The sequence below is a fragment of the Choloepus didactylus genome, chromosome 2 (assembly GCF_015220235.1).
Source record: "Choloepus didactylus isolate mChoDid1 chromosome 2, mChoDid1.pri, whole genome shotgun sequence".
In the NCBI taxonomy this organism is placed as follows: domain Eukaryota; kingdom Metazoa; phylum Chordata; class Mammalia; order Pilosa; family Megalonychidae; genus Choloepus; species Choloepus didactylus.
The window spans coordinates 59,666,713-59,693,196 of record NC_051308.1 but is presented as its reverse complement, the minus strand read 5'-3'; the positions used below and the strand labels follow the sequence as shown (position 1 = coordinate 59,693,196).

At 42.2% G+C, this 26,484-nt stretch overlaps 2 protein-coding genes across 2 annotated transcripts in view; one reads left to right on the top strand and one right to left on the bottom strand.

Moving 5' to 3' along the window:
* LOC119511719 (maestro heat-like repeat-containing protein family member 7) overlaps nucleotides 1-26,484 on the top strand; it is a 39,259-nt gene that overhangs the window by 6,018 nt on the left and 6,757 nt on the right. The window contains exons 6-19 of the mRNA XM_037806231.1: nucleotides 98-177; nucleotides 519-648; nucleotides 1,278-1,364; nucleotides 7,923-8,030; nucleotides 8,450-8,585; nucleotides 9,372-9,460; nucleotides 10,951-11,100; nucleotides 12,634-12,788; nucleotides 20,219-20,363; nucleotides 20,844-21,019; nucleotides 21,512-21,649; nucleotides 21,748-21,862; nucleotides 25,525-25,665; nucleotides 26,257-26,433. Of these exons, the coding sequence (XP_037662159.1) occupies nucleotides 98-177; nucleotides 519-648; nucleotides 1,278-1,364; nucleotides 7,923-8,030; nucleotides 8,450-8,585; nucleotides 9,372-9,460; nucleotides 10,951-11,100; nucleotides 12,634-12,788; nucleotides 20,219-20,363; nucleotides 20,844-21,019; nucleotides 21,512-21,649; nucleotides 21,748-21,862; nucleotides 25,525-25,665; nucleotides 26,257-26,433 (1,827 nt within the window). The remainder of the gene's footprint in view (nucleotides 1-97; nucleotides 178-518; nucleotides 649-1,277; nucleotides 1,365-7,922; nucleotides 8,031-8,449; nucleotides 8,586-9,371; nucleotides 9,461-10,950; nucleotides 11,101-12,633; nucleotides 12,789-20,218; nucleotides 20,364-20,843; nucleotides 21,020-21,511; nucleotides 21,650-21,747; nucleotides 21,863-25,524; nucleotides 25,666-26,256; nucleotides 26,434-26,484) is intronic.
* LOC119516068 (axin interactor, dorsalization-associated protein) lies at nucleotides 5,571-6,700 on the bottom strand. Its single transcript, XM_037812247.1, has one exon. The coding sequence runs from the start codon at nucleotides 6,693-6,695 to the stop codon at nucleotides 5,775-5,777; it is 921 nt and encodes a 306-aa protein (XP_037668175.1). The 5' UTR covers nucleotides 6,696-6,700; the 3' UTR covers nucleotides 5,571-5,774.

The window sequence follows — 26,484 nt, the reverse complement described above, 5'->3', positions numbered from 1 at the left end:
TGGTCACAGGGGGCTCCAGGCACAAGAACACCGAGTCCCAGGCCTGAGGGCCGTGCCTCTCTCTGAGGGAATCCTTGCTTCCTCCTGGTCCTTCTAGGCATTAATCCTCCAAGAATCCACTGAGTTCTTGACCAGCAGTGTGCGCCAGCAAGCCATGCTCTGCATCGTGGCCCTGAGGTTGCCCCCACTGAGCCCCTGGGTCTCTGATGCTGGAGGCTGCTGGGTTGGGAGGGAGGGAGAAGTTCAGGGACTTGATTCTGGGGCCGTGGGTGGCAGGGCCCCATAGCAGCCACCTCATCTGCCTGCATCATGGGGTGGTGGGTGTGTTCCCCAATTTCGCTGTTGGAGCTGTCATCTGGTGTCCCTCCTCTGGCAAGGAGGCCATTGGGAAGTGTTTGGGGGCCCAGGTTCCTGCTGTCTCCTGTGTCTCCACTTCCCCCATAGGGCCCTGGGAATGTAGCCTGCCTCTCACAAGGACCCCAGAAGAGCCTTGTGGTTCCCCACCTCTTCCCCCTCAGCCAGGTGAAGCCATCATTTCACGAATCCCAGAAACTGGACCTGGTGAACGCTGGCATCTACAGTGTGTTCTCCCTGCCCCTCATCATGCCCAGTCCAGACTGGAAGGACACCGCCAGCCTGTACATGCAGGTGGTCCCCACCTGGGGTCTCCGCAGGGGAGGGTCTGTCCGAGGAGAAGGCTTCCCAGCCTCCTGGCCTCCTGGCTCCCTGCCCTCTCCTCCTCCCCCCACCACACTTTCAGAGGAACTCCAGGCTGCTGTATCTGCACCTGTCTTCCCACGCAGGGGCCCAGGCCCCCACCACATCTGTGTCCTTCTCTCTCACCGGGGCTCACATTTCTCTAATTTGTGACATCCTCAGCCTTGGGAGGAGACCGTGTAATTACAGAACCAATTTATTCTATGAAATAACTGACTAGAAACTTGACAACTCTCTCCCAGCCTTTCTGGGTTTAAAAATAGAAGTTTTCTTGATCAAACAGAACGAATCTGTAATGGTTTGTGAAGGTTGTGGTGCACTGCCTGGTGCCTACGGTATACTACGGGGCCTGCAATTCTGCAAGGTCAGGAGCATTCAGCCCGTGGGAAGATCTAAGTGTGGCTTCCGCGAGGCAAGGATGGCTGGGGTGGCAGGGCCACCCTCCCTTTCTTTCCTCATGGAGAGGGGTACAGGGGAGATGAGGGGAGGGTTCCCAGGGAGCAGAGGGGGCACCGTGGCAGTCTGTCCTCCCGTCCACTCCATGTCTCCTCACTTGTCAGACGGTCCAGGCCTTGGATGAGATGTTACAAGCTCTCATGATGGAGGATATGAATCCCAACATGCTCATGCTGCAAAACTTTCTGGAGGTAAGTGGCTGCAGAAATCAGAGACATTGAAACCTTATATTAGTTCTGGTATGTTTGGGAAGGCATGAAAGGAGTATTAGAAGGGTCAAAGTGTCGTCTTACCTCCAAGACTGTTGGCTCTCAAACCTTTGGATGTGCCAGAATCACCTGGGGACAAATGCCTGGATCCCACCCCCAAAATGTCATTCAGTGGCACGCATTTTGAGAACCATGGCCTCAGACTCTGGAGCCTGGGCACATTGGGGCTTAAACTGTGATAACATTTTTATCTGTGGTGTTGCACTTGAGCCTTCTTCAACGTACTCCCCCCACCATTGCTCCATAATAAAAAAGACCAGCATTCAGCCCCCAAGCTACTTTTATCTTCCTTATAGTCTCCACAGGAGACTCAAAGCATTACAAAGTATGTATTTTTCTGTCTTAAAGCCTTTCAAATGTTTTCATTATGACTGTCATCTCTGGAGGGTATGTTGGAATTGGGGGAATAGCCAAGAGTCATTTGAAACCAAATTTCATGAACAAGATGGAAATGAGTTGGAGTAATGTAATTTTGGAGAAAATATTAGGTGTGACTACAAATAAGGAGGCAGGATTGTGGGGGTATCTTACGAAAAGACTTTGGCAAAGGTAGTATTCCGGTTTCTAAAGTTGCCAGATTGCAATATACCAGAAACAGGTTGGCTTTTACAATGGGGATTTATTGGCTTAAAACTTTACAGTTCTAAGGCTGTGAAAATGTCCAAATTAAGGCATAAACAGGAGGATACCTGCTCTGAAAACAGGCTGCTGGCATCTGGGACACCTCTGTCACATGGGAAGGCACATGGCTGATGTCTAGTGGTCCTTCTTTCCTGGGTTTCATTGTTTTCAGCTTCTGGCTTCAGTAGCTTCCTCTCTCAGCTTCTGTGGGTCCTCTCTCAGCTTCTCCAGGGCTTTTCTCTATGAGTTCTCTTAATTTCATCTCTCAGCTTCCCTAACCTCTCTGGGCTGTGTCTGTGTGTCCTTTATTCTCCTATAAAGGACTCTAGTAAGGGGATTAAGACCCACTTTGAATGGGCGGGGTCACATCTCAATTGAAATAACCTAACCAAAAGGCCCCACCCACAATAGGTCTGCACCCACAGGAATGGATTAAAAGAAGATGGCCTTTTCTGGGATACATAACAGCTTCAAACCACCACAGGTAGTATCTAAAGAAGAAATCTGCCACGTTTGGATCAATGACACATTTCTTGTTGAATGAACCATTTCTGTTGTTTGTTGAGAAGCATCTTTGTGCTTTTTTAAGCAGCCTCATTATGTAAGTGTAATAACAAATGCACCATTTAATTAGAGGTCATGGGGAATGGAGAGGCTGAGTGCTGGTCCTCTGTCACAGTGGATTCCCCAGGGGATCCATTACTGGGGTCCTCATTATCCAAAGATAAGTGGTGCCCCCCCCCAAAAAAAAAACTTTTTACTGAGGATTCTTGAAACAGGTTCCCAAATTTCATAGCAAACTAGCAGGGAAAATCAATTTATTTTCATAAATGAAATTAAAGCTATAAAAAGTTGTTTTTATATGCAACAAATCTGAGATTATATGTGCCATTTGGAGGTAATTCTTGAACCAAAAAAATCAAGTGTGGATATTTTAGACTTACGTTTTCCTACAAAATTACAGGACAACTTAAGATAACTCATTTGTTTCACATTTAACTTTCCACAGCAGGATCAGAAAGGGGGTCATTTTTGCAAAAATATTTGGGCTATATAGTTTCCCCAACCCTCTTTTTTTTTTTTTTTTTTTTTTTTGGCCTTGGTTTTTTTCATTTTTAAAATTAAGGTATAATTTACCTACAGAATAATTCACTGTTTATAGTGTATAGTTCTGTGGGTTTTGACAAACACATGCAGTCATGTAACCACCACCACAATTAAATTATACAGCAGTTCTATCTCCCCCAAACTCCACCTGTCACTCTTCTCACCCCTCTTTCCACCCCAGCCCCTGGCAACATCTGATCTGTTTTCTGCCCGGATCACTTTGACTTTTCTAGAATGTCATATAAATGGAACCAGGCAGTAAGTACCCTCTTGTGCCTGCCTTCTTTCAAATATATAGCATAATATATTTGAGATTCATCCATCTTGTTATGTGTATCAGTAGTTTGTTCCTGTTTATTACCGAGTACCATTTCATTGTATGTATGTATCAGTTTGTTTAATCCGTTCTCCATTTGAGGAATATTTGGGCGGTTTCCAAAACTGCTATAAATATTTGCATATACGATTTTGTATGAACATAAATTTTATTTTACTTGAGTAGATACCTAGGGGTGGAATTGCTGTGTTGTATGATAAGTGTCTGCTCAACCACATAGAAACTTCCAAAGTGACTATGCCATTTTGCATTCCTACCAGCAATGTTGAAAATTCCATTTCTCTGCATTCCTGCCAGCATGTGGTACTATTGTTGTGTTTTATTTTGATCATTCTAATAGGTGCATAGTGGTATCTCCTTGTGGTTTTAGTTTGCTTTTCCTAATAACTACTGATTTTGAGCATCTTTTCATGGGCTTATTTGCCATCGTATGTCTTCTCGGTGAAGTGTCTGTTCAAATCTCTTGCCTGTGTTTTTTTTTTTTTTTTTTTCAGTTTTGCTAAGTTTTAATAGTTTTTTTTAAGGGATTATTTTTTAGGTCTCCTCAGCAACATCAAATTAAAGGTATTGAGTACTCCACAGGGTACAGGGTGCTGCCAAGCACCTTCGAAAATTTACATGACAAGGAGAAAAGGTGGTTCTTGCCCCTTGAGGAGCTTACAGTCTAGGGATCTGACAACTCATAGTCGAAGTGTTAAGTAAATAACAAAGTGATTCAGTAAGGCAAATTCTTCATCTTCTAGCACTCTTGTAGATTTAATCGTTTTAGAATTTGGAATTAATCCAATCAAGATAAGAGACAAGACTAGATTTAGTTGAGAATTCTTTCAGGCTCATAGAGTTTTTATTAACATCTATCCAGTAAACAGAATTGACCTAATAAGACAACTGAAAGTAAAGACAAGATCTCTTGAAGTGCAAGGGCTAAAACAATTTACTGTGGTTAATTTAAAAAGCAAACGAATTGTATGACTAGGGTTACACTAGTTTAAAAATAGGCCAAGTACTGACACTGCATTCCCCTCATGCTAGCACTGTTCATTTAAAACAGTGAATATTAAAATATGTGGGTTCTATATCTAACCCACAGAAAGCCCACTGCGAATCAAAGTTTTGTGTATCAAATATCCACTTCATGTCTACTATGAAAGTTTTATTTATGCCCCATTATTCAGTCAAAAGTAATGTAAATAGTCAAATTATAATAAGCTAATGACCTGCATATTTTCATATGGTTGAATGTCAATGTATCTAAATAGGAAATAAATGGCAAGCCTATCTACCTATATCAGAAAAGAAAATAGAGTATCTTTCCAGATGTGCATACTCTGTACTACAGGAAGAGGTATGCAGGGTTTAAGGTTTCACAATCAGTTGTCAGAAAAACAGCAGTTATTCCTGCAGTATCCTGTTAGCATCTGATTCATTATTTTTAGACTACATGATTTGGTAGACATTTTAAAACCACCTGCCAGCTATTTTATGGTAGCTGAATACTCATAAAAATTTGTAATTATTCTGAGATGATTCCAACATTACCCCTAGAATCATTATCGGAAATAATAGCAATGTGATGTAGAACAGCTAATCAACATGACTAAAAATGTGTCCACTTTTCAAAAAACAACCTGGTTATCTGGAAAAATGGATAAAATTGGGGGCACACTCCCACATGGGACACTGATCTAGCCAAGGCACACAATTTCTAAGCAGGAACACTCAGAACTTTAAGCCACCTCTGAGGAGCAGCTTATAAATTTCCAAACTAACCTTCTTAGGCAGCATAACTGGTCCAATTCTTCTCAAAGCAGTTTCATGTTATCCTACCCATATCAACCCAAAGTTTGAAGTTAACTCAAAAACCAAAACATACTGGAGCAGGAGTGAGCAGATATGTAAACTCTAGCACATTCTTATTGCTGTATTCAGTTTGAAGATGAGCATGTCCTACCCATGACAGTGTTGTTCCAGGAGGCAGGGTAGGAATAGTGGTAAATTAGAAAATAGACTATTAATTGCACAATTAATAGAAAAGTAAAAACATGTCTCCAAATCTATATTAAGCCCATATCCAAAGGAGTCTTTGATGTCAGTGATGTGCTGGACTTGAAAATCTGTGGCACAGCTGTGCATCAGACTTACTCTGGCCTACTGGCATGGGTACAGCTCACTTCCTGCTTGTTGAAGGGTGAATATGCTACACAGAGCTATGATGGTTTTGACTGAGTGGTAAAGTTCACAGACGTTCCAGGACATTCGTGTCAGGATCATTCCTTGTGCAAAGTTTGATGCAGATGAAGATAAAGTGGTTTCTTGGTCAATAACTGCAATTTCTTTCTTTTAAAGTCAGTGGGTTTCTTGTATAGTTCTATTACAATTGGCCCAGGTTTAATTTCATCCATTTCCATGAAAGCAAAACATTTGGTGCTGGTAAATCTTTTCTTAGGCTTGTAGTGTTTGAATTCAAAGAAGATAGCTGCACCTTTGGTTAATTTTTCAACATGCTTCTGGAGCTCAATGTCCACATTAAAATGAACATATGTGTCTTCTTTTCTTGAAGCCACAGGAGTATCTTGCACAGGAGTTAAATCTATGCCATTCAGATCCTTTACACTAACTGTAATGTAGGGATCGATGCACTGCCCAGCATCTTTCAGACCGATCTTCTCAATCCTGATAGTGAGTAACGTCATCCCCGGTTCTGAGGGCAACCTTGGTAATAAAGTACCGGGAACTCTAGCAGGGAAGAAATCAGGAGACCCAGCTCCAGCACCACCCTCCTCTTCATCTTCTTCAAATTCCAAATTCTCTTCTTCACCAGGTGCTAAAATTCTTCTTAATGGAACAGGCTGAACATCAAATGGGAATTCTTTATTATATGTAAGAATATTCTTTAGGATTGGTTCTAGCTTCTTCAAATCCTCCAGTTTAAATTCTTCTTGGGACTGTGTGGACTGTAAAGCTGCACTTCGTAATTCCAAACATGTTGCAATTTTGCCTATTGTTTTCTTTTGTTCTTCTGTGAATTCAGAATTATTATGCTGAGCTTGGGCCTCTTTTTGTAGATGTCTTGCTAATATCTGATACTCGTCTATCGCCTCCACCAGCTGGCCCCAAGAGTCGAAGTCGGCGCCTCTCCTAAAACTGGCGCCCCACCGCTGCAGCAGACTCCTGGTCACTTCCGACATGGCCGGTCCCCACCCCGTCCCCTCCTGCCCCTACCCCAGCAAGGCCGGGCTCTAGGGCGCCATCCTCCCCGGGCCTGGTCCCGACATTAACAGGGCCAGGAGGATCCGCTACGGCCACCACCGCCACCCACCGAGGAGCCGCCCAAGCCCATTTGCAGCCACAGCCAAACTTTTCTCCTGTGTTTTTATTGGGTTGTCTATTTTCTTATTTTTGAGCTTTGAGAGTTCTTTATATATTCTGGTCTTTTGATACAAGTCTATGTCGGATGTGTAATTTGCAAATGTTTTCTCACATTTTGTAGCTTGCCTTTTTATTCTCTTAATGGTGTCTTTTGAAGAACAGACTTCATTCTGATGAAGTCCAAATCACCAATTTTGCCTTTTAAGATTATACTTTTGGTATCTATTGAAGAAATTTTCACCTAACCCAAGGTCTCAAATATTTTCTTGCAGAAATTTGTAGTTATAGGTTTCAACTTTAAGTCTATGATCAATTCTGAATTAATTTGTTTATTGGGTGCTGGGTATGGCTATGGGTGGTGGTTCAGATTTTTGCACATGAATGTCTGTATTGGGGTTTAATGTTGGGGAGGAAAGGCCACCTTGAAGGGCACCTGTCTAGCAGCTATGAAACAAGACACACTTTTCCAAAGATTTACCCCAAGCAGGACACAGTCTCTCCCAGGGTCCCCAACTTTAGTAATAATACCCACCTTGGAAGGCTATTTGGGGGATTAAGTGAGTTATGAGACACAGAACACTTACAAGCATGGTCACTATGAATATTGTTACTATGCTCCAGAAATTAGTGGTCCTGAATCTCATCCTTCAGGGACCACCTCACCCCCTTAGCAGGTAGGGGTTTGTCTAGGTATGCCAAGAGAACCCCTTCTCTCCACTCTACCCCATTCTTCTTCTCGCTCCATTTTGCAACCCTAGTACTCCACCTCCAAGGTTATCTTAAACGTTCCTGTAGGAAGAGAGTCAGAAGGTAATAGGTGAAAGACCATAGATTCTTCAATGCACCCTTGCTTCCTTTGCCAAGTTCAGGGAGATGGGCAGGAAGAAGTGGGGGTGAGGAGGGAGGGGTGGCCTATACTACTGTACCAATTGCAGTTCCTTCCCCTTCATTTTTTTGGCAGTCAGGAATGGCGAGTCAAGAAGTAGACAGCGGGGGGCAGTGCTGCCATAGGAGGTGTTGATGGGGTCTTTTCACTTGGTTTCCAGATCATCTTGCCTTGGTTAACACTGTCAGAGAAAGTGCATGAACAGACCAGGGCCTTGGGCACTATTTCCCGGCTGCTGAGGTTTATTTGCAAATTCCCCCAATTGTCGGTGAGTGTTTGGGGTAGGGAAGGGCTGACTGGGGGTGGCCAGAACCCCCACCCACACCCCACCCGCCTTATATTCTCCATTAGTGCCCTTTCTGCTCCTACAGAACAGGAAGCTTGACTTGTCTGCTTGATTCGTCCTCAGCCTAGACAGCTCCTCAGCCTCGGTGGGGGGCCCTGGTCTAGATAACTGGGTGGGACCCCCAGCCTTCCACTAGCTAACACGTGTCAGCACCAATTCCCTGAGTGCTGATTTGGAAGGTTTCTCCCGGCCAGGACGGAGTATGGAGTTGGTGAAGGCAGCATGCAGAAAAAGGATTTAGCCATGTGGGATGGGACAGGGAGGCTGGAAGGGGATGGTGGTCACGGTGGGGAGAAGATCCTTCCGGGATGGAGAGGTAACCAGTTTCCTTTTCCTGGCAGCACATGATGGAATTCCTGATGAGCGGGAAACTGATGGGCATCCTAGGCCTCTTCTGCATGGACTCCAACCAGGAGATCAGTGCAGAGGCTTCAGAGGCACTGCACTACTTGTTCACAATCCTTGCGCTTCAGAGAAGTAAGTGACATGAGCTGATGCTTGGGAACCCACTGCGTAACAACGGCAGGCGAGCATCATTCATTGAGGGCCCGCAGTGCGGCACCCCACAGGGCCGTTTCCTCTTGTGGGGGCACTGGAATAAATATGCTGGCATGTCCCAAGACAGGGGCTCCCAGCCGTCCATTACAAGCAGATCTAGAGGCTTTATCTGGATGAACTCCAAACCCACTGCTGACGCCATGCCCTCTTCTAAGAGATTCTGGGAGATTCTTGGGAGAAAAGGGGAGCTAGGCTTGCTGCCATCTGTGGGATCAACTAGGATCCTCAGTATTTCCCAGCTGCTTCTTACCTAGCAGGTGTAAGCCTGGGGAAATCAGCATCCTTTTTCAGGGAAAAAATTTGGGAACCCCTGATCTAGACCCTATCTACCCCCAGAAAAACTAAAGTTACAGGTAACCACACACTTACAGAGGTGCCAAGATAATTTGCAAATATTTCCCAAAGGGAGTTCCAAAAACCCTGGCTTCTGGTGGTTCAATAGGGGTACATATCCCATGAGGGTGTTTGCTCAGCAGCCAGGGGTAGGAACAGCCCATAACGGGGCACGATGCAGGAGCAGCAGCTGCAGGAGACCAGACAGTGTCCCGGCTCTTTATGGGAAGTGTTCTCAGGGAACTCTCCCGTTGTTGTTGGGAAAATGTTATTTCATTGATTTTCTCTGATGTTTGGAGGGGAAAGATGAGAAGGTGTGTTCCCTTTCCTCTGCTAAGGCCTTGCCCCTTAATTGTTGTTTTTGGATTGGAGGTTTGAAACAGAAGACAGAAACAATTCTGAAAAATTTGCAGAAGAGTTTCCGTGGGGAATGGTTTGCTCATGTGCAGGATCTCATTCTGGTAAGCCTCACTCTCTACTGTGCCCTGGATGCCCAGGACTTCAGAGAGATGAGGGCCTGGGTGGAGCCATGGAGGAGCATTTATCACACAGTGGAATGTGTCCCCAAAGTTCAAGGTCTCGTGGACAGCAGGCTGGTGGGGGCAAGGCCCATTCCGCAAATTGCACTTGAGTTGATGAAGGTTTGAAGTCATTGAGAGAATTTTTTAAAGAATGGTGTAGTCGACCCTCTGCTTCACCTGCAAATTGTACCCAGGTGCCTTTATTTGTGACACAGCTTTAATTGTTTTCACTCAGCTAAGGTTTCTTACCTGTCTTAGGTAGGGCTTCTCCAGGCTCAGTTAATTCCAGTCATTCAAGCCCCAAATCCAGGAATCTTCCTTGACTCTTTCCTCTTCCTCCCTCTCCTCATTCCAATTTGATACCATGCTCTGTCCATTCTGCCTCCTAACTATTTCTTAAATCTATCCATTCTGCTCCAGCCTCACTGGGGCTGTTCTGATTCAGTCCATCATCATCTCTAGCAATAGTCTGCTACTGATTTTTCTGCTTCTGACAATACTCCCCATCAAATGATTTCCCCTGCTATGGTCAGAGATATCTCTAAAATACAAATCTCATCATATTACTCCCCTTCAGACTTTTCACTGACTCCCCACTGTCCTTATACTAAAACCTAAACTCCTTAACTGCAAGGTCCTTGGTGACCTGGCCCCTGCTTATCCCCTCCTGCCTCACTTCCCCTCAATTCCCCTTTCATACCCCTCCCAGGTCTCCCTTGCAGGACACACCAGTCAGACCGAGTGACTCCACACTGGGCCCTTGCACAGTCTGTTCCCTTTACCTGCAACTCTTTCTCCCTTTCTTCTCTGGGTATAGATTTCAGAGGTATGTCTTACAGGAAGCCTTCTCTAATCTTGCAAGTCTAGCTCAAATGTCCCCACTGCAACCCTTAACTTAGCATTTATCACACTGCACTATAACTGGTATTTACCTGCCCTGACCTGATGGTAAGTTTCTTGAGGGCCGGGGCTTCATGTGTGTTGTTCATGGATGTCCCCAGAACCAGGCACAGATGTGGGTCTCAATATCGAGTGAATGAGCTTGATGTGGATATGTAAATTCAGAGACATGAGCCATGTCTGTTTACATTATGGCAGTCTTAGTTGCTTTAGAATGCTGTAAACTTACTAAACAATAGAATTCCTAATAGAATAATAGAATGCCTAATTGCATTCCAAATTCCAAATAGAAATGCCTTTTGCATCACCCCCTGTATTGCGTTATCTGGACCATTGTTCCCTCCTGGGGACTTGATATAAAAGAGCTGATGACTCCCTGGGGCTTGGCCTTAGATGTGGACTACCAGACCCTGACCAGTGGCTGCCTCCATTGGACCTGGGCTGACTAGTCTCTTTGGAGTCCAGAGGTTTGTGGGTATGGCAAATCCCAGAGTAGGATGCAGAGATAGCCGTTGCTCTTCTTTCTTCAGTTCTTTGGGAATTACCTGACCCCTGAGGAGAGAGCAGATGTGATAATGGTGTCCATGGAGGCCATGACCAATACCAGCAGATATGACAGCTGTACAGCTTCCAACATGCTAAAGCTCATCCTGAAGGACTCTATTCCAGAAATCGGGAAGGTAGCAGCTCTGAAGCACTTAACGGTTCAAGGACAATTTAAGGATTCTTCCTTTCTATTTTGTGTTGGGTCTTGTTCTGTTTCATTTTACTTCCAACTGGTTGGGGTTTAAGGAGTTGACATCCTTCAACCCAGAGGAGAAACGTCTAAATGAGGAGTTGTTTACAATTGTGCAAAAGGCCCTTCCGTGGGAAGGAGTGGCCACTTGGCCTCCATCTCCACCAGCAAGGGAAGAAGAAATGAATCAAGGCTATAGCAGGAGAAGACTACTGCGGGTTCCCAGGGCCAGGGGTGACCTCAGTCATCCCTCCCACTTCTAGGCAGTATGTTAGCAAAATCTTCCAAGACCCATAGGTGCCTTCCTCTTCATTCAGATGGGAGAAGGTGCTGTTAGGGCCAGGGGTGTATGAACTTATGAGACACTGACATGGGTAAGAGACGGAATACAGAGACTCTTTCAGAGGTGGAACTGGTCATTTCTAAAATTAAGAAAGCACAGTTTATCTGTCCTTTTGTCATCCCATTTCTAAAGAGCTTATGGACAGATGGATTCGCTCTCATTTCAATGGCCTGATCCACTCCTCTGCCTTGTTCATGTCACCTCCACAGTAGGTCCTTATAGGTTCTTACCCTTTCCATGCTCTCTGGTCTGGAGAGCAACCTGATTGAATGCCTTGGAGCAGCTACCAATCAACTCTTAGAGTCAAAGGACAGCAACCCAGAGGTCAACTACTCCAACCTCCCACTCAGTGCTTGTAATCCTTTCTAGAGCACCCCTGACCCTTGGGCAGCCAGATTCTGCTGGAAGTAGTACCAGGAGCTAGCTCACTATCTTGACCCATAGCTCATTTTCATTTTTGAACCACTTTCATTATTAAGGTGAATTGAAATTGCTTCCCTCTAGTTTCCAACCCTTGGTTCAAGTTTGCCTTCTGGGCTTACACAGAATTCAGTTAATATTCATGTTAACTAATACTAGGTGCTATGTACTGAGCTAGCCTCATTCACATGTCATTATACTTAATTCTTTCAGTGGTTCTGTGAGGACGTCATTGTTTCCTTCGTAGAAAAGGGGGAAAGGCTCAGCTAGTAAGGAGGGAGCTGAGATGCATGTCCAGGCAGTGCACTCCAGGGTGCATGGTGTCCACCACCAGGCCACACCACCTGGGGTCCACATAGCCCATGAATGGTGAGGACTAACCCCTTCCCTGCCTCCATAATGGTCTTTTGTATTTGGAGGCAGCTATCATTTGTCCTCTCAGTCTTCCCTTCTCCAAGGTGCTCATCCCCAGACTCTTCCCTCATTCCTCAGGACACCTTCGCTGGCTGCTCTCTGTTTTGCCCCTCTCGACATATGGGAGCCAGGATAGCCCATGAAGCTGCAGGTGTGGCCTGACTGTGGCTGCCGCCTTCTTTGATCTGAACACTCCATGTACACATCCCTGCGTGGCCCCATGTTTAATGTGGGTGCCCGGTTATGTGACTCCTGGCGAGCTGGTGTTGGAACCTCATTCCTCCTTTTTCCCTGCTTCAGGTGCCAGAAATCATCCAGTACATTTACTACAATATGATGAGCATTACTGAAACCACAGCCCAAATGACCATGCAGAAGATCCTTCACCTGATGGCCCAGACCTACACCGACGAGGTCATCCTGACGCTGATTGAGATGGAGGATCAGTCACACAAGTAGGTGGCTCTGTTAACCCCAGACAGTCTTTTTATTTGCTTTTTCTTCAAACGTTTCTTTTCTTTTTTTTTTTTTAATAGCTTTCTACTTATTGGGGTGAGGTGATTGTAAAAGTAATGTGGGTTTATTGCAGAAAATTTGGAAAGCATGTAAAATTTTGAAAAAGAAAAAGAAAAAAATCTCATCCAAAGGCATTATCTGCTATCACCTGATTGTAACTCATCCAGCTTTTGAAAGCGTTTTTTTTAAAAATTGTATAGTTAATCTCATGCCATATGTATCAATTAGCATCCTATGTTTTCATTTAATATTTTATCATAGCATGTTCTCAAGTTAAACCCTTTTATAAATATAATTTTTATTGGCTGCTGTCTTAGTTTGCCAGGTTACTATGGCAACTCCATACAAAAGGTTGGCTTAAACAATGGGAATTTATTGTCTCACAGTTTCGGAGGCTAGAAGGCTTGCTTCCTCCCTGAGATTGTTTACAGAGACAATTGTGTCATCTGCAAATAGAGACTTTTTTTTTTTCTTTCCAATCTGTATGTCTTTTTCTTGCTTTATTGCACTGGATAGGAACTCCAGTACAATGCTGAGTAACAATGCTGAGCATGGATATCTTTGTTTGTTTCCAATCTTACAGGAAAACCATTCAGTTTTCACCATTATATATGCTATTAGCTGTAGATATTTTGTAGATGTCATTTATCAAGTTAAGATAGTTCCCTTCTATTAAAAACTTGAGAGTTTTTATCCTGAATGCAGATTGAATTTAGTCAATCTATTTGAGTTGACTGCATCTATTGAGATGATGATATGATTTTCTTTTTTAGTCTGTTGATAGGGTAAATTGCATTTTTGAATGTTGAACTGACCTTGAATTCCTGGGATAATCCCCACTTGGTCTTGATACATTATCTTTTTTTTATGTACTGCTGGATTCAATTTGATAATATTTTGATGAAAACTTTTGTGTCTATGTTTGTGAGGGATATTGGTTTATAATTTTTCCCTTCCTTCCTTTCTTCCTTCTTCTTTCTTTCTTTCTTTGATCATACTGTCTTTATCTGTGTTTGGTATCATGTTGATGCTGACCTCATAAGATCCATTTGAAAGTAGCCCTTTCTCTTCTGTTTTTTGGAAGAGATTATGTAGAATTGGTATTATTTTTTCTTTAAATGTTTGGTAGAAGTCACTAGTGAAACTGTCTATCTGGATCTGGAGTTTTACTTGTTGGAAGTTATAAAATTATGAATTAAATTTATTCAATAGTTATAGGACATATAAGATGATCTATTTCTTCTTGAGCAAGTGTTGGTAGTTGGTATATCTCAAGGAATTGGTCCATTTCATCTAGGTCATTACATTAATAGACAAAGAATAGTTCATCGTATTCCCTTATTATCTTTTAACACGTGTAGCTCCTATAGTGATTACCCCTTTTTCATTACTGACATTGGGAATTTTTGTCTTCTCTGTTTTTTTCTTGGTCAGTTTGTTTAGAAGTTTGTCAGTATTGATATTTTCTAAAAGCCAACTTTTAGTTTTTCTCTATTGTGTTTCTGCTTCTAATTCACTGCTTTAAGTCCTTATTTTGGTTATTTCCTTTCTTATCATTGCTTTATTTTTAATTTGATCTTCTTTTTCTAATTTCTTAAGGTAGAAACTGCTTTGAAAACTTTTTTTCTTTATTAACAACAAGCATTTAATGTTATGAATTTCCCTATAAGCACAGATTTAGCTTCAACCTTTTTATATGTTGTATTTTCATTTTCATTCAGTTCAAATATTTTTTCTAAATTTCCTTGAGACCTCCTCTCTGATCCATGAACTATATCAAAGTGTTGTTTAATTTCCCAATATTTGAGAATTTTCCAGAAATATTTCTGTTCCTGATTTCGAATATAATTCCATTATGGGCAGAAAACATATTCCTATGATTTTTAGTCTTTAAAATTGGTTAAAGTTTGTTTTATAGTCCAGTATGTGGTACATCTTGGTGAATATTCCATATACACCTGAAAATAACATGTATTTCTGCTCTTGTTGGGTGGGATGTTCTATAAATCACATCCAGTTGGTTGGTAGTGTTGTTCAGGACTTCTATACCCTTGCTGATTTTCTGTCTACTTGTTCTATCTGTTACTGAGAGAGAAGTGTTGAAATATCCAAGTAAAAAAGTATAGATTTGTCTATTTATCCTTTCAGTTCTATCAGTTTTTGATTCATGTATTTTGTCAGGTGCATACGCATTTAATATATGTGTTCTTGGTGAGTTGGCTCTTTTATCATTAAGTAATATCCCTCTTTATCTCTGGTAATATACTTTGTTCTAAAGTTCACTCTGTCTAGTGTTAATATTGCCACTCTGGCTTTCTTGTTTTGTTTGGTTATTTGTTGCTTTTAACTAATTTTAAATTGTAAAATATACAAAACACAAAAATCATTTTAACCTTTTTAAGTGGACAATTCTTTGATATTCAGTACATTGAAAATGCTGTGTAAATTTCAGCACTGTTTCCAGAATATTTTCATGATCCCAAACCAAAAACTCACACTCATTTAGCAATAATTCACCATTTCCCTCTCCCACTACCCTTGATAACCACTATTCTGGTTTCTGTTTCTATGAATTTACTTATTCTAAGATATAAGAGAAGTCATACAATATTTGTCCTTTTGTGTCTGGTTTATTTCAATCAACATGATGTCTTGAGGTTTCATCTGTTTAGCATGTACCAACACTTCACTTCTTTTATGGCTGAATATATTCCATTATATGGATATACCATATTTTGTTTATACATTCATCTGTTGTTGGACACTTGGGTGCCTCCACCTTTTGGCTATTGTGAATAATGCTGTGATAAACATTGGTGTACAAATATCTGTTCAAGTCCCTGCTTTCAATTCTTTAGGGTATATACCTAGGAGTGGAATTGCTGGGTCATATAATTCTATGTTTAATTTTCTGAGGAACTGCCAAACTGTTTTCCATAGTGGCTGCACCATTTTGCATTCCCACCACAATGTACAAGGCTTCCTACTTCTCCACATCCATGCCAACACTTATTTTCAATTTTTTTAAATAGTAGCCCTCTTAATGAGTGGGAAGTGATATCTCATTGTAGTTTTAATTTGCATTTCTATTGTGTTTCTGCTTCCAATTCACTGATTTACGTCCTTTCAGCATCTTTTCATATATTTATTGGCCATTTGAATATCATCTTGGACAGATGTCTGTTCAAATCCTTGACCCTGTTTTAATTGGGTTGTTTGTCTTTTGTTGTTGAGTTGTATGATTTCTTAAAATATTCTGTATATTAAACCTTTATTAGATATGTGGTTTCCAAATATATTCTCCCATTTTGTAAATTCTCTTTACACTTTCTTTCTAATATTCTTTGATGCACTAAAGTTTTTAGTTTTGATAAGGTCCACTTTATTTTTTTTTCTTTTGTTGCTAGTGCATTAATGTAAAATCTAAAACTCCATTGCCTACTACAAGGTCCTGAAGATAGTTCCCTATGTTATCTTGTACAGTTTTATAGTACTAGCTCTTATATTTAGGTCTTTGATCCATTTTTAGCTGTTTTTTGTATATGGTGAGAGATAAGGGTGCACATTCATTCTTGTGAAGGTGGATTTCCAGTTGTCCCAGATATTCTTTCCCCATTCAATGGACTTGGCATCCTTGTTGAAAATAAACTGGTCATAGATGTGTGGTTTTAACTCTGGACTCTCAATTAGATTTCACTTGTCTGTATTTCTATCCTTATGCCAGTACCACACTGTTTTAATTACTGTGGTTTTGAAGTAAGTTTGGAAATCAGGAAATGTGAGTACTCTAACTTTGTTCTTCTTTTCAAGATTATTTTGGCTATTCTGGGCCCCTTACAATTCCACATGACTTTCAGGATCAGTTTTTCTTTTTAAGTCTTCCAGTGCATGGACATGAGCTCTTTGCATTTATTTAGGTATATTTTAATTTTTGTCAGCAACATTTTGTAGGTTTCCACATACAAGTCATTCACCTCCTTGATTAAATTTATTCCTAGGTATTTTATTCTTTTAGATGTTATTATAAATGTAGTTATTTTCTTGATTTCCTTTTCATATTGTTCATTACTGGTGTACAGGAACCCAACTGACCTCTGCATGTTTATTTTGTATCCTGAAATACACTGAATTTGTTAATTAGTTCTAGTAGCTTTCTTGTAGATTCTTTGGGATTTTCTATACATAGGATCATGTCATCTGCAATAGGGATAATATGACTTCTTCCTTTCCAATTTGGATGTCTTTTATCTTTGTCTTGTCTGGTTGCTCTGGCTAGAACTTCCAATACAATGTTGAGTAACAGTGGTGACAGCATATGTGCAGCTCAGGAGTGATCCCAGGACTTGGGTTGGCGCATACACAGGGTTAGGAAATCCCTTTCTCTAGCTCTCTTCTCTATGACATTTCTCCCACTTTCTGGCTCCTGGGACTCCTGTTCCCAGTCCTCTGTCTAGAAAGCTGGGGTTTCTCTCAGAGTTTTAGCTGCCTGCTCTAACATGCAGTTCTGTGCAACCGGTTTCACTTCAGGGCAATGCAACAAGGAGAGAGAGAGACAGTGAGAATAAGAGAGAGTGAGAGAGAGGGTAAAAAACAAAGCTCCCTTGACACATTCTTTTGGCCCCAAGTTCCCTTTTCCTGGTTTTCTCAGAATCTTAGTCACCTGTGACATCACCGCTGCCACCAGTTCTACCATGATGCAGCTCTGCACCTGGGGCCACTCCCGGGGAGGGCTGGGAGAGAAAAAAGACAGGGGGGAAGAAACAAAGATCCCACTCACTCTTTCAGCTCCCTGGGCCCCATTCCCTCCCAACCTCTGGCCAGAAAGAGTTTTACTCAGAGATTTTGTTGACCATGCAGCAGGCATGTGCTGGGGCTACCCTCGGGTCAAAGCTTGGAGATGAAAGAGTTTAAAAATCTGAGAAATTCACTCAATAAGGGTCATTCTTCAAGTTTTCATCCCCCACCCCCACCCCCCATCTGCCTGCCATCATTAACTTTTCAGACTCTTCAGATAGTTGATTTTTTTTTTTAATTTATACAGAGTTTTTATTTGTAACCAGTGAGACAGACAGGTTGGAGTGAGCTTACTCCACGCTGGCTGGCACATCCCTGAAAGTACATACTTTCTTACTATGGCAGTTAAGTTTGCTTGCTGTTAATTTATAATAAATTACTCTTTATCACAAAAAGGAGGTTTCCTTCTATGGTATAGTTAATGAATTTTTTTTTTTAATCAGGAATAGACTTCAAATTTTACTAAATGCATTTATATATCCAATGATATATTCATTCATTCAGCTTTTTTTCCTTCAACTTCTTAATTTCCAAGTGGTTAGATATTTTGGTCATTCTAGCTTTATTGAATGGTATTTAGAGAAAATGATCTAAAAATCTGCTCCCTTTTAGAATGTATTGGGTTTTTTTCTTTGCTGTGTGTGGCATAGTAAGATTAGGGTTATCAATATTTTATATGTTTAATGGATATTTGTAATACATTTGTATTGTTAGTTACATGCAAATTTATCCTTCAAATAGGAGTTGCCAATTGTACTAGTTAAATATTTCATGTCTGAATTTATTTTGTGTTCATTGATCTCTCAAATTCTTGAGGAGATGTTTTAAAAGCTCCATTATGATTATGATTTTGACAAATTCTCTATAGTTTTTCTTAAAGCTTTTTGCCTTGAAATTCTACTTAATTTGGTACTAATATTGCTATCCTGACTCCAAGGTCTTCTATCACATCACATTTTTGATCCTCTTTCTTTCCTTTCTCATCTTATTTCATCCAGCTTTCTTGTTTCTTTCTTTTATTCTTTATAGAACATTATCCAAAACTTGCTTCTAATTCCTTTATCCCATCCTCCTGCCTTCACCCACTCCCAAGATAACTGTAACCACTATGAATTTTACATTTAGTATTCCCTTGTCTTTCTCCTTTACAATTTTATCATATATGTCTATATTCTTAAACAACATATTATGTAGTTTTGATTTTTATAAGGTTTATAAAGTGGTATTAAAGTAAATGTAATCTTCTGAGACTTAACTTTTTATTTAATATTATGTTGCTGAGATTCATCCATTTTGTTATTATAACTGGAGTTCATTAATTTAAATTGTTTTATAATATTCTGTTATGTGATTTTTCCATACTTTTTCCTACCCATTCTCTTGTCAGTGGCCATTAGCTGTTTCCAATTTTTGCTATTATTAACTGTGCTGTTATGAGCATTCTCTCACTGACACTGTGTTTAGATTTACAGGCATATTTACCAGACTATTCTCAGACTTTCCTTCTGAAATTATTTTCCTTCCCCCTTGAAGTTTGTCCTTTAGGAGTTTATCCTTTAGTGAGACTCTGATAATCACACTAAAATTTATTTTTCTATAAATAAAGCAAATCTGCCTTTCAACTCATTGAGGGTTGACAATTATTTTCATTCGATACTTGGAAGGTTTTATTCTACTGTCTTCTGTATTCCATGATTGCTGTGAAGATGTTGGCTGTCTGTCTAATTGTCATTCTTTTGTTGATGAGGTATTCTTTTCCTCTTTGATTTCTTTTAAATTTTTCTTTGTCTTTGTCCCTAGGGCACCTTGGGTGCCATGTTCCTAGAAGCTTAAGTCTCTTTATCTTTGCTTTTTATCTCCTCTTCATTTTCTCATTGTTCTCGCCTATTTCAAAGAGGCCATGATTTCTTGAGTACACTGCTCAAGATTTTCCTAAAAATTTATGTCATGAGTAGAAAATAATTTTCAGATACTTTTCTTCTGATTTTGTCAGGTAAAGATGAGTAGGGGAGATATTCCAGGCCAAGGGAGAGACATAAGTAGAAGTACAGAGGAGAAAGTTGCAGCACATCAGGGCAAAGATGGAAAGGTATTATGCAGGGATGTAACCAGAGCTGAGTTTTAGGAAGAGTAAGATGGTAGCACTGTGTATTATGGGCTGGAGGGGGAAGCCTGGTAGACTATGCAGTGGTCTAATGGGGCCCGGGGGCTGTAACAAGAACTTGAACAGGGAACCACGGGGAGGCTCTTCTTAGTGGTCTAACATATTGAAGTTTGGCCACTAAGGTTTGGCCTCAGATATTTTCTCATGTCAGGTTCCTAGGCCCAATGAACATTTTCATATTTACCTATCTGTGATATGACAGAGAACAGTGAAGTCTGGAAATGATAGAAAAGATGAAAGGAATAAAAAGAGATAAGAGAGAGGACAATGAAGGAAGATACCAGGAAGAAGGGAGAACACAGGGGAGCTAGAGGATTGGCAAAGGAGCCTTGGGTCCCTTCTCCTTGATGCATTGTGGAACCTATGAGACTGGGCCAGAGTAACCATGTTGATGGGTTTCTGACTCTGCAGAGGGGTTCACAAGCCCTGGGAGATCCTTGCCTCCTTCCCCAAAGGCTATGAAGTGATTATGGAGCACCTGCTGCAGAGATTGACTCCACACAAGAGACCAAGGGGCCAGGAGTCTAGCCAAAGAACAGAGATCTCTCCATTGATTGTATGGAAGGGGCCAGCGGAGGGGGGCTTGGTTCTGGATCGAGGGACTCCCTGGTGCCCTGTCATAGGCTGTGCTGAACTGTTTTGTCCCTATCTTTTAGATATCAGTGTTTGGTTGAACATTCTAATGACAAAGTCCTGAGGTGGGGTGGGAGAGTGGGGATTCCAGTTGACTCTGCCTTGTCAGGGAAACAGGAGAACTAGATTCCAGTTCACAGTGGGTGATCTTAGGTAGGAGAAACATCCCCAGCCCCTCACTAGTTCTCAAAACAACCACCACAATTATAAGAGCCCTTTTAAACAAAAACATTCTAGAAATATTTCATGGCTCATACTATTTTGATCTTAACTTGCCCTAGCAGCATGGGTTTTATTGGGCAAGCCAGTCATGGTGATTGGCTGTGGGAAGAGGTTTCCTGGTGACAGGGCCCAGGAGTTGAAGATGAAGATGATAATGCTCCCATTCTGCTCCCACCCCAAGGCCACCAGGGCTCTCCATGAATTACTGCTGGAACCAAGTCGGCGGACTGAGGTGCAGACCTTCTTCCCCTCCCTGTTTATGACCCTGCTGTTCCAGGTCTCCTTTCTTGTGGTTGAAGGGAGACATGAAGTCATCCATGAAGAGAAGCATGTAGCTGAATGGGTGGACCCTGTAAGGTATACCTTTGGCCCCTGAGCAGAAGCTGCTAGCGACAGTGCTTCAGGGCCCATCAGCTTAGCACCCCAGTCTACGGCCACAGCGTCCCGGGCCAGAACACTCTTCTACCCCCTCCCATCAGGGCACTGAGTGCATTCCTCTTACATCATTTCAAGATGTTTTCCAGGACCATTCAGAAAAAGACCATTTTCTTCTATCTGGCTTACTAAGCTGTTAGGAAGATTCTGTACCAAAGAGAAATTAGTACAGTAGACAAAACAACCGTTGAGTCCAGACACCTGGATTCCTTTCCTTGCCCTGCACCTCGGGGATGCCACATCTCTCTTGGCCTGGTTGACTCATCTGCCAAATGTTAGCCTGGGTCTCAAAGGGCTGTCCCATTACCAGCAGTTGACGCTACCAAAAGAGGTTCAGGTGGTTGGGCTGATTGCCGGTGAGGGAGGGGAGCAAGATGGCGGGCGACTTATACTTGGGCTTCCACCGTTTCCCAGATCTACTGTGGAGGCCCTCAAGACCTTGATGTGGAGTTCTGGGTATGGGGAATATGTGTCTTATATTCATAACCTTGGGACCTGGGAGCTGCTCATGGATCCCGAAAGGCATTTTGAGGGAGTCACCCTGCTGGCCAGGTAAGCTTGTGCTGGCCTCCGGGCAGAAGGGCCTCCCATCCCGATGGCCTTCTCCTGAAGCCCGGGCCTGAACCCGAGCACAGTGCTTTCATCGGCAGGGCCATGGTCACCAAGAAATGTTGGCACAACGGCCCCATCTGCCGCCTCATCTTTGAGGTTCTCCACAACCAGGAGTCTTCAAATCACTTAACAGCCCTCACGTTTGTGACTGAGGTAAGTGGTTCTCAGAGGGAGGGGGAGAGCAGCGGAGGGTGGACCCTCTGGAAGGCTGCCGGGGAGAAGGGGAGCCAGGGTTACCGCCCTGCCTCTCAGAAGGGTTGGAGGATGTTGTCAAGGACATTTTAGGTTGTCATGAGTCACATGACACATGCTTTGAATTCTCCTTGAGTTTCCAGGTAGCTTAACTCTGCCCTGACTCTTTGAAACAAAAGGTCTCTTTCTCTCAGCCACCTCAGCCTTGATTAGCCATCGTAAATGACCCTTTGCTCAGTGCTACTGATTGACTCAGCAGAGTTTAGCCAACTGACAGAAAACAGTGAGAAAATTTAGAAAATATGAAAAAGGATAAAGGAAAAAATTGCAAAACCATTAATAATCACAATAACCAGAGAAAACCACTGTCAGGTTTTTGCCTATAAGAGGTGTGTGTGTGTGCAAGTGTGTTATAGTTGAGATCATTCTCTACTAATATTCTGTACCCTCCTCCCTTCAAATATCTTCCCATGTCATTACATGTTTTTGTAAACATAAATTTTAATGGCGATGTAACATTTCATCACAAAAATATACACTGAATTGGACATTTCATTTCTAATTTCATACTGTTATAAATACTGCTGTAATGAACAGCTCTGTGCAAGTGTCTCTGTCCATATTCCAGATTATTTCCTTAAATATGAATCCAATAAGAGGAATTATTGGTTCGAAAAGTATGAACATTTCCTATGACTTTTGGTAATAATGCCAAATTGCTTCCCACTAAAATTGTACCAACTTATACTTCCACCAGCTGTGTTAAGGAGAATTTCAGAGGTTAGAGTGCCTGGGAGTAGGCTTTGGTGGGAACCTGATGTTGAACCCCATTCTTGGCAAGGAAAAGGAGAGCCAGTCGATTTTTACATGGAGAACTGATGGAGTTTCAGGTACCAGCTAAGAAAAGGAGTCAAGAACTATAAACGACAGACCATGGCTGTGTAAAAACTTTCTAATATTTCATAGACCTTCATAACTTCCATGTTTCTTGCTTTCTTAGCCTCGTCCATTTCCCTGTGGTGATCACAGGTGGAAATATTTAAAGCAGAAAGGCTGTGTGCTTTCCTTCAGGCTACTCAAGCAATGGCAGAGTTCAGTTATTCTAATTCTCACCATAACTCTGAGAAAAGTGTCATTAGCTTTATTTTGTAGAAGACGAAACTGAGGTTCAGGGAAGTTAAGAAACTTGCTCAGCTAGGAAGTAAAGTAGGTGGATCTGCCTGGCCGCCTCAAAGAGAGGTGAAAGCTGCCCAGCAGTCCACAAAACCTTCTTTGCCACCAGGGCCACACAATGACATATAAACATAGACATGTCTACATACATACAAAAGCAAGTAACTGTTTGAAATGTGTCTGATTAGTTTCCACCCCTTTACATTTTATTTTAAATAAGCTTTACATACATATAATTTTACATAAATATACAAATGAAATTATGTGCCGTTTTCTTTTTTTTCCTTTCTCATTGTTGTCTGCTCCCTTCTATCACATCTGTCCTGCACCCCACCTCTTCATCTTCCAGCTACTTCCGACAAGTAAGCAAGTATCTATTCTTCCATTGTTTTCTCCGTGCTCAAATAATCATGTAAAGATATATGCATATGCAAATACATATACATATTTGGAGTTTTTGAATCATTTCTTGCTTTAAGAGACTGGGATCCTACTACACACACTTTTCTGGATTGTATGACCTTGCTGAATAATGCTTCATGGGGAACTCTCCAAGGTAACTGGAATAGTTCTGTCTCAACCTTTTTAATGGCTCCATTAGATTCCATGGTGGGATGTACCATTATTTACAACCATTCTCCCACTGACAGAAGCCTTTTTCTTTTCTCAACTTTTTACTGTTGAAGACAGTGCTAGAATAAATATCCTCACCACTATGTCCTTATATACTAGCATTTTATTTCTAAGGGACAGATTTCCAGGAATGGGATTACTGTGCCTACAGGAATATATATTTTTATTTTAATAGATGTTACCAAATTGCTTTCCAAAGTAGCAATTCACATTTGTGCCAGCAAAGTGTGAGAGGACTACTTTTCCCAATCTCCTCTAACAATAGGGGTTAGTTTCTTTAAGATATTTTCCCTCCTGATGGTTGTAAAGCAATAGCTCATTGTTGCTGTAGTTTGCATCTCCTAAATCACTCCTAGTGATTTTGATCACTCAGCATATAATTTTGTGATATGGATTTGCCCTTCCCTGAGTTCCCTTCCATCTCCTTTGCCCATTGTCCTATTGAATTGTTTGCCCCCCCCCCCTTTTTTTGTCTACAAGACTCCTATTAACTCCTGGTTTGTCATTTGCATTACAAATGTTTTCCCATCATAATGTTTTTCATGATCTGCCTGCTGGTCTGTCCTCAAACAAAAAGGATGTGTCAGGCAGGTATAGCCAGGATGGTGTCGTCACACGAGGAGGTCCAGGCCAGCCCACCTGTGCTGACTCGTACACGTCAAGGTGCTCAAGCTGGCATGTTCATTCCAGACCTTGAGTCTAGGACAGTAGCTATCAACTTTGGCTATACATAAGTACCTCAAGGGAAGTACCCCCAAAGCCTGGACCCTTCTGTGGACGCATTAGATCTGAGTCTTGGAGGTGATGTGGCATCTAAGCATCAGCATTTTAAGAGCTTCCAGGCTTCTCTAATAGGCCGCCAGGGATGACTGTCCGTCTCTGCATTTCTTGCTTGGCATTGCCCAACGGATGCTGTTGAGTGATAGTAATAATGATCTCTCAGTCATTCTCTCTCCCCCCTATTTCTTCTCCCTTTGTAAAAGTCTTATTCTAGAGGACTTTCTTTGACTTCTCTCTTCTCTTTTCCTTTTGCAACAAGTCAGCAAATCTGACTGACAGGTGCTTTGCAGTGTTCCTCAGAGTCATCTCTTCACCATTTCCACTGCTCTGTCTTAGCCCAGAGCCCCATTACGTGTGCTTGGAAAGACTTGGAAATATAACCTAGGTCTTTGCTGTCCCTCTCCCTAGGACCTTCTGTCATATCCAACGTGTCTCCCCTGGCCAACACTTCTCACCAATATGATCCTCCTCTCATGTTGGGTCAACATCCTTGTTGCCCTTCTCTCAATTATATTACACGCATTCCTTCATTTTATCTTTGTTTGGTTATACCTGCCCCTCCCCACACACACACATACACTTGCATTCCTCTCTGATCTGTTCATGAAAGTTCTTCCCATTCTTGAAGTTCCATCTCTTCTGTAAACTTTTCCTGGATTAATTAGCACCTGTTTACAATGATTTTTTCCCCTTGTTTTTAACTTGAGCAGCATTGTTATCGCCTTGAAATGTTCACCGGGGGTTCACATGTGTGGGTCTTCCTTCCCAACTGAATTTTATGTTCCTTGAGGGCACAGCACATTCTTACTTTTACCCCTTTAGCTCTCCTTATCAAAGATGCCTTATGAGTGAATGACTTCTAGAATGACAGGGCATGAATTTACCTGATAGCCAAGCTTTGGTCTCTCTACCAGTTCTTCCAAATCCCTAAGAATATTTATTTACTAACAAGTGGGGCTCTAGATTCTGAGAGTCATTGAGGACTTTTTGTCCTTGCCTACTGTTTTCAGCCTTTCATGACTGTCTCTTTTCAACAGCTGCTCCGGTGCCCGGAAGTGGCAGCCATAGTGGATGAAGTCGCCACCCGCATTCTGGCAAAATGGTTCCACTGTGAGGAGCCAGCCCCGGTGAAGCTATTGCTGCAGGTGGCAGTGACCTTCGCAAAGCATGGAAACATGGTGAGATGGGGCAGGGGCCAATGGCATGCTTTCAGATGTTTTCACCTGGGGAATGAATTGAGAGATCTGGTGGTCTAGTATGTCCAGTTATAGATGGGGGTGGAACAAACTCTTGGAATCACACAGAGGAAATTCTCATGAGGCCAGTCCACTTGGGACAGGGGTCAGGGGCTTAATCCACTAAGGCTCTCTCCCTCCAAGGAAAGGCCCCCTGGAGAGGTCCTCCCATGGGTCATTTCACAGAATAGGCTGAGCCAATTCCAAGATCCCAGATTATCCAGGTCTCCCGGTGATTGATATTATCACAAGGGATGATAAAGGCAATGGAGATGGGACTCATGGGTGTAGTGGAGGAAGGTGGGGGGAGTGTGTCTCTGTCTCCTCTCTTCTTCCTGTGGAGGACAGAAGGTATCTGTCCAAATGCCCTCCTGGGCAGCTCACTCTGACTGCCATCCATTTCCTGGACCAGTTTCAGTTCTGGGATGGAGAAGTGATAGAGTGTGTGACCACTGGCTCTCACCTGTGGGGTTGGATTCAATTGGAACGTCATTCTCCCAATTCCCCGTTTTCTGAGCAGCTGTTGCTCTGCAGGTGAGACAACTCCGCATCCTACAGCCCTACGTGCTGAACTGCTGCTACTCCACAGACATTGACATTGTGATGGAGACTTTCCTGGTGCTGAAGTGTCTCATCGAGCACCTCACCTGGCAGCGCTCGTCCTCCTTCTTTATTCAGCTCGCCTTCATGCTGAGGCCCTTCTTTGATGAGGTGAATTCCACCGAGCGGATCTCTTTCCTTCTCTAGGGATCTGTAAAATAA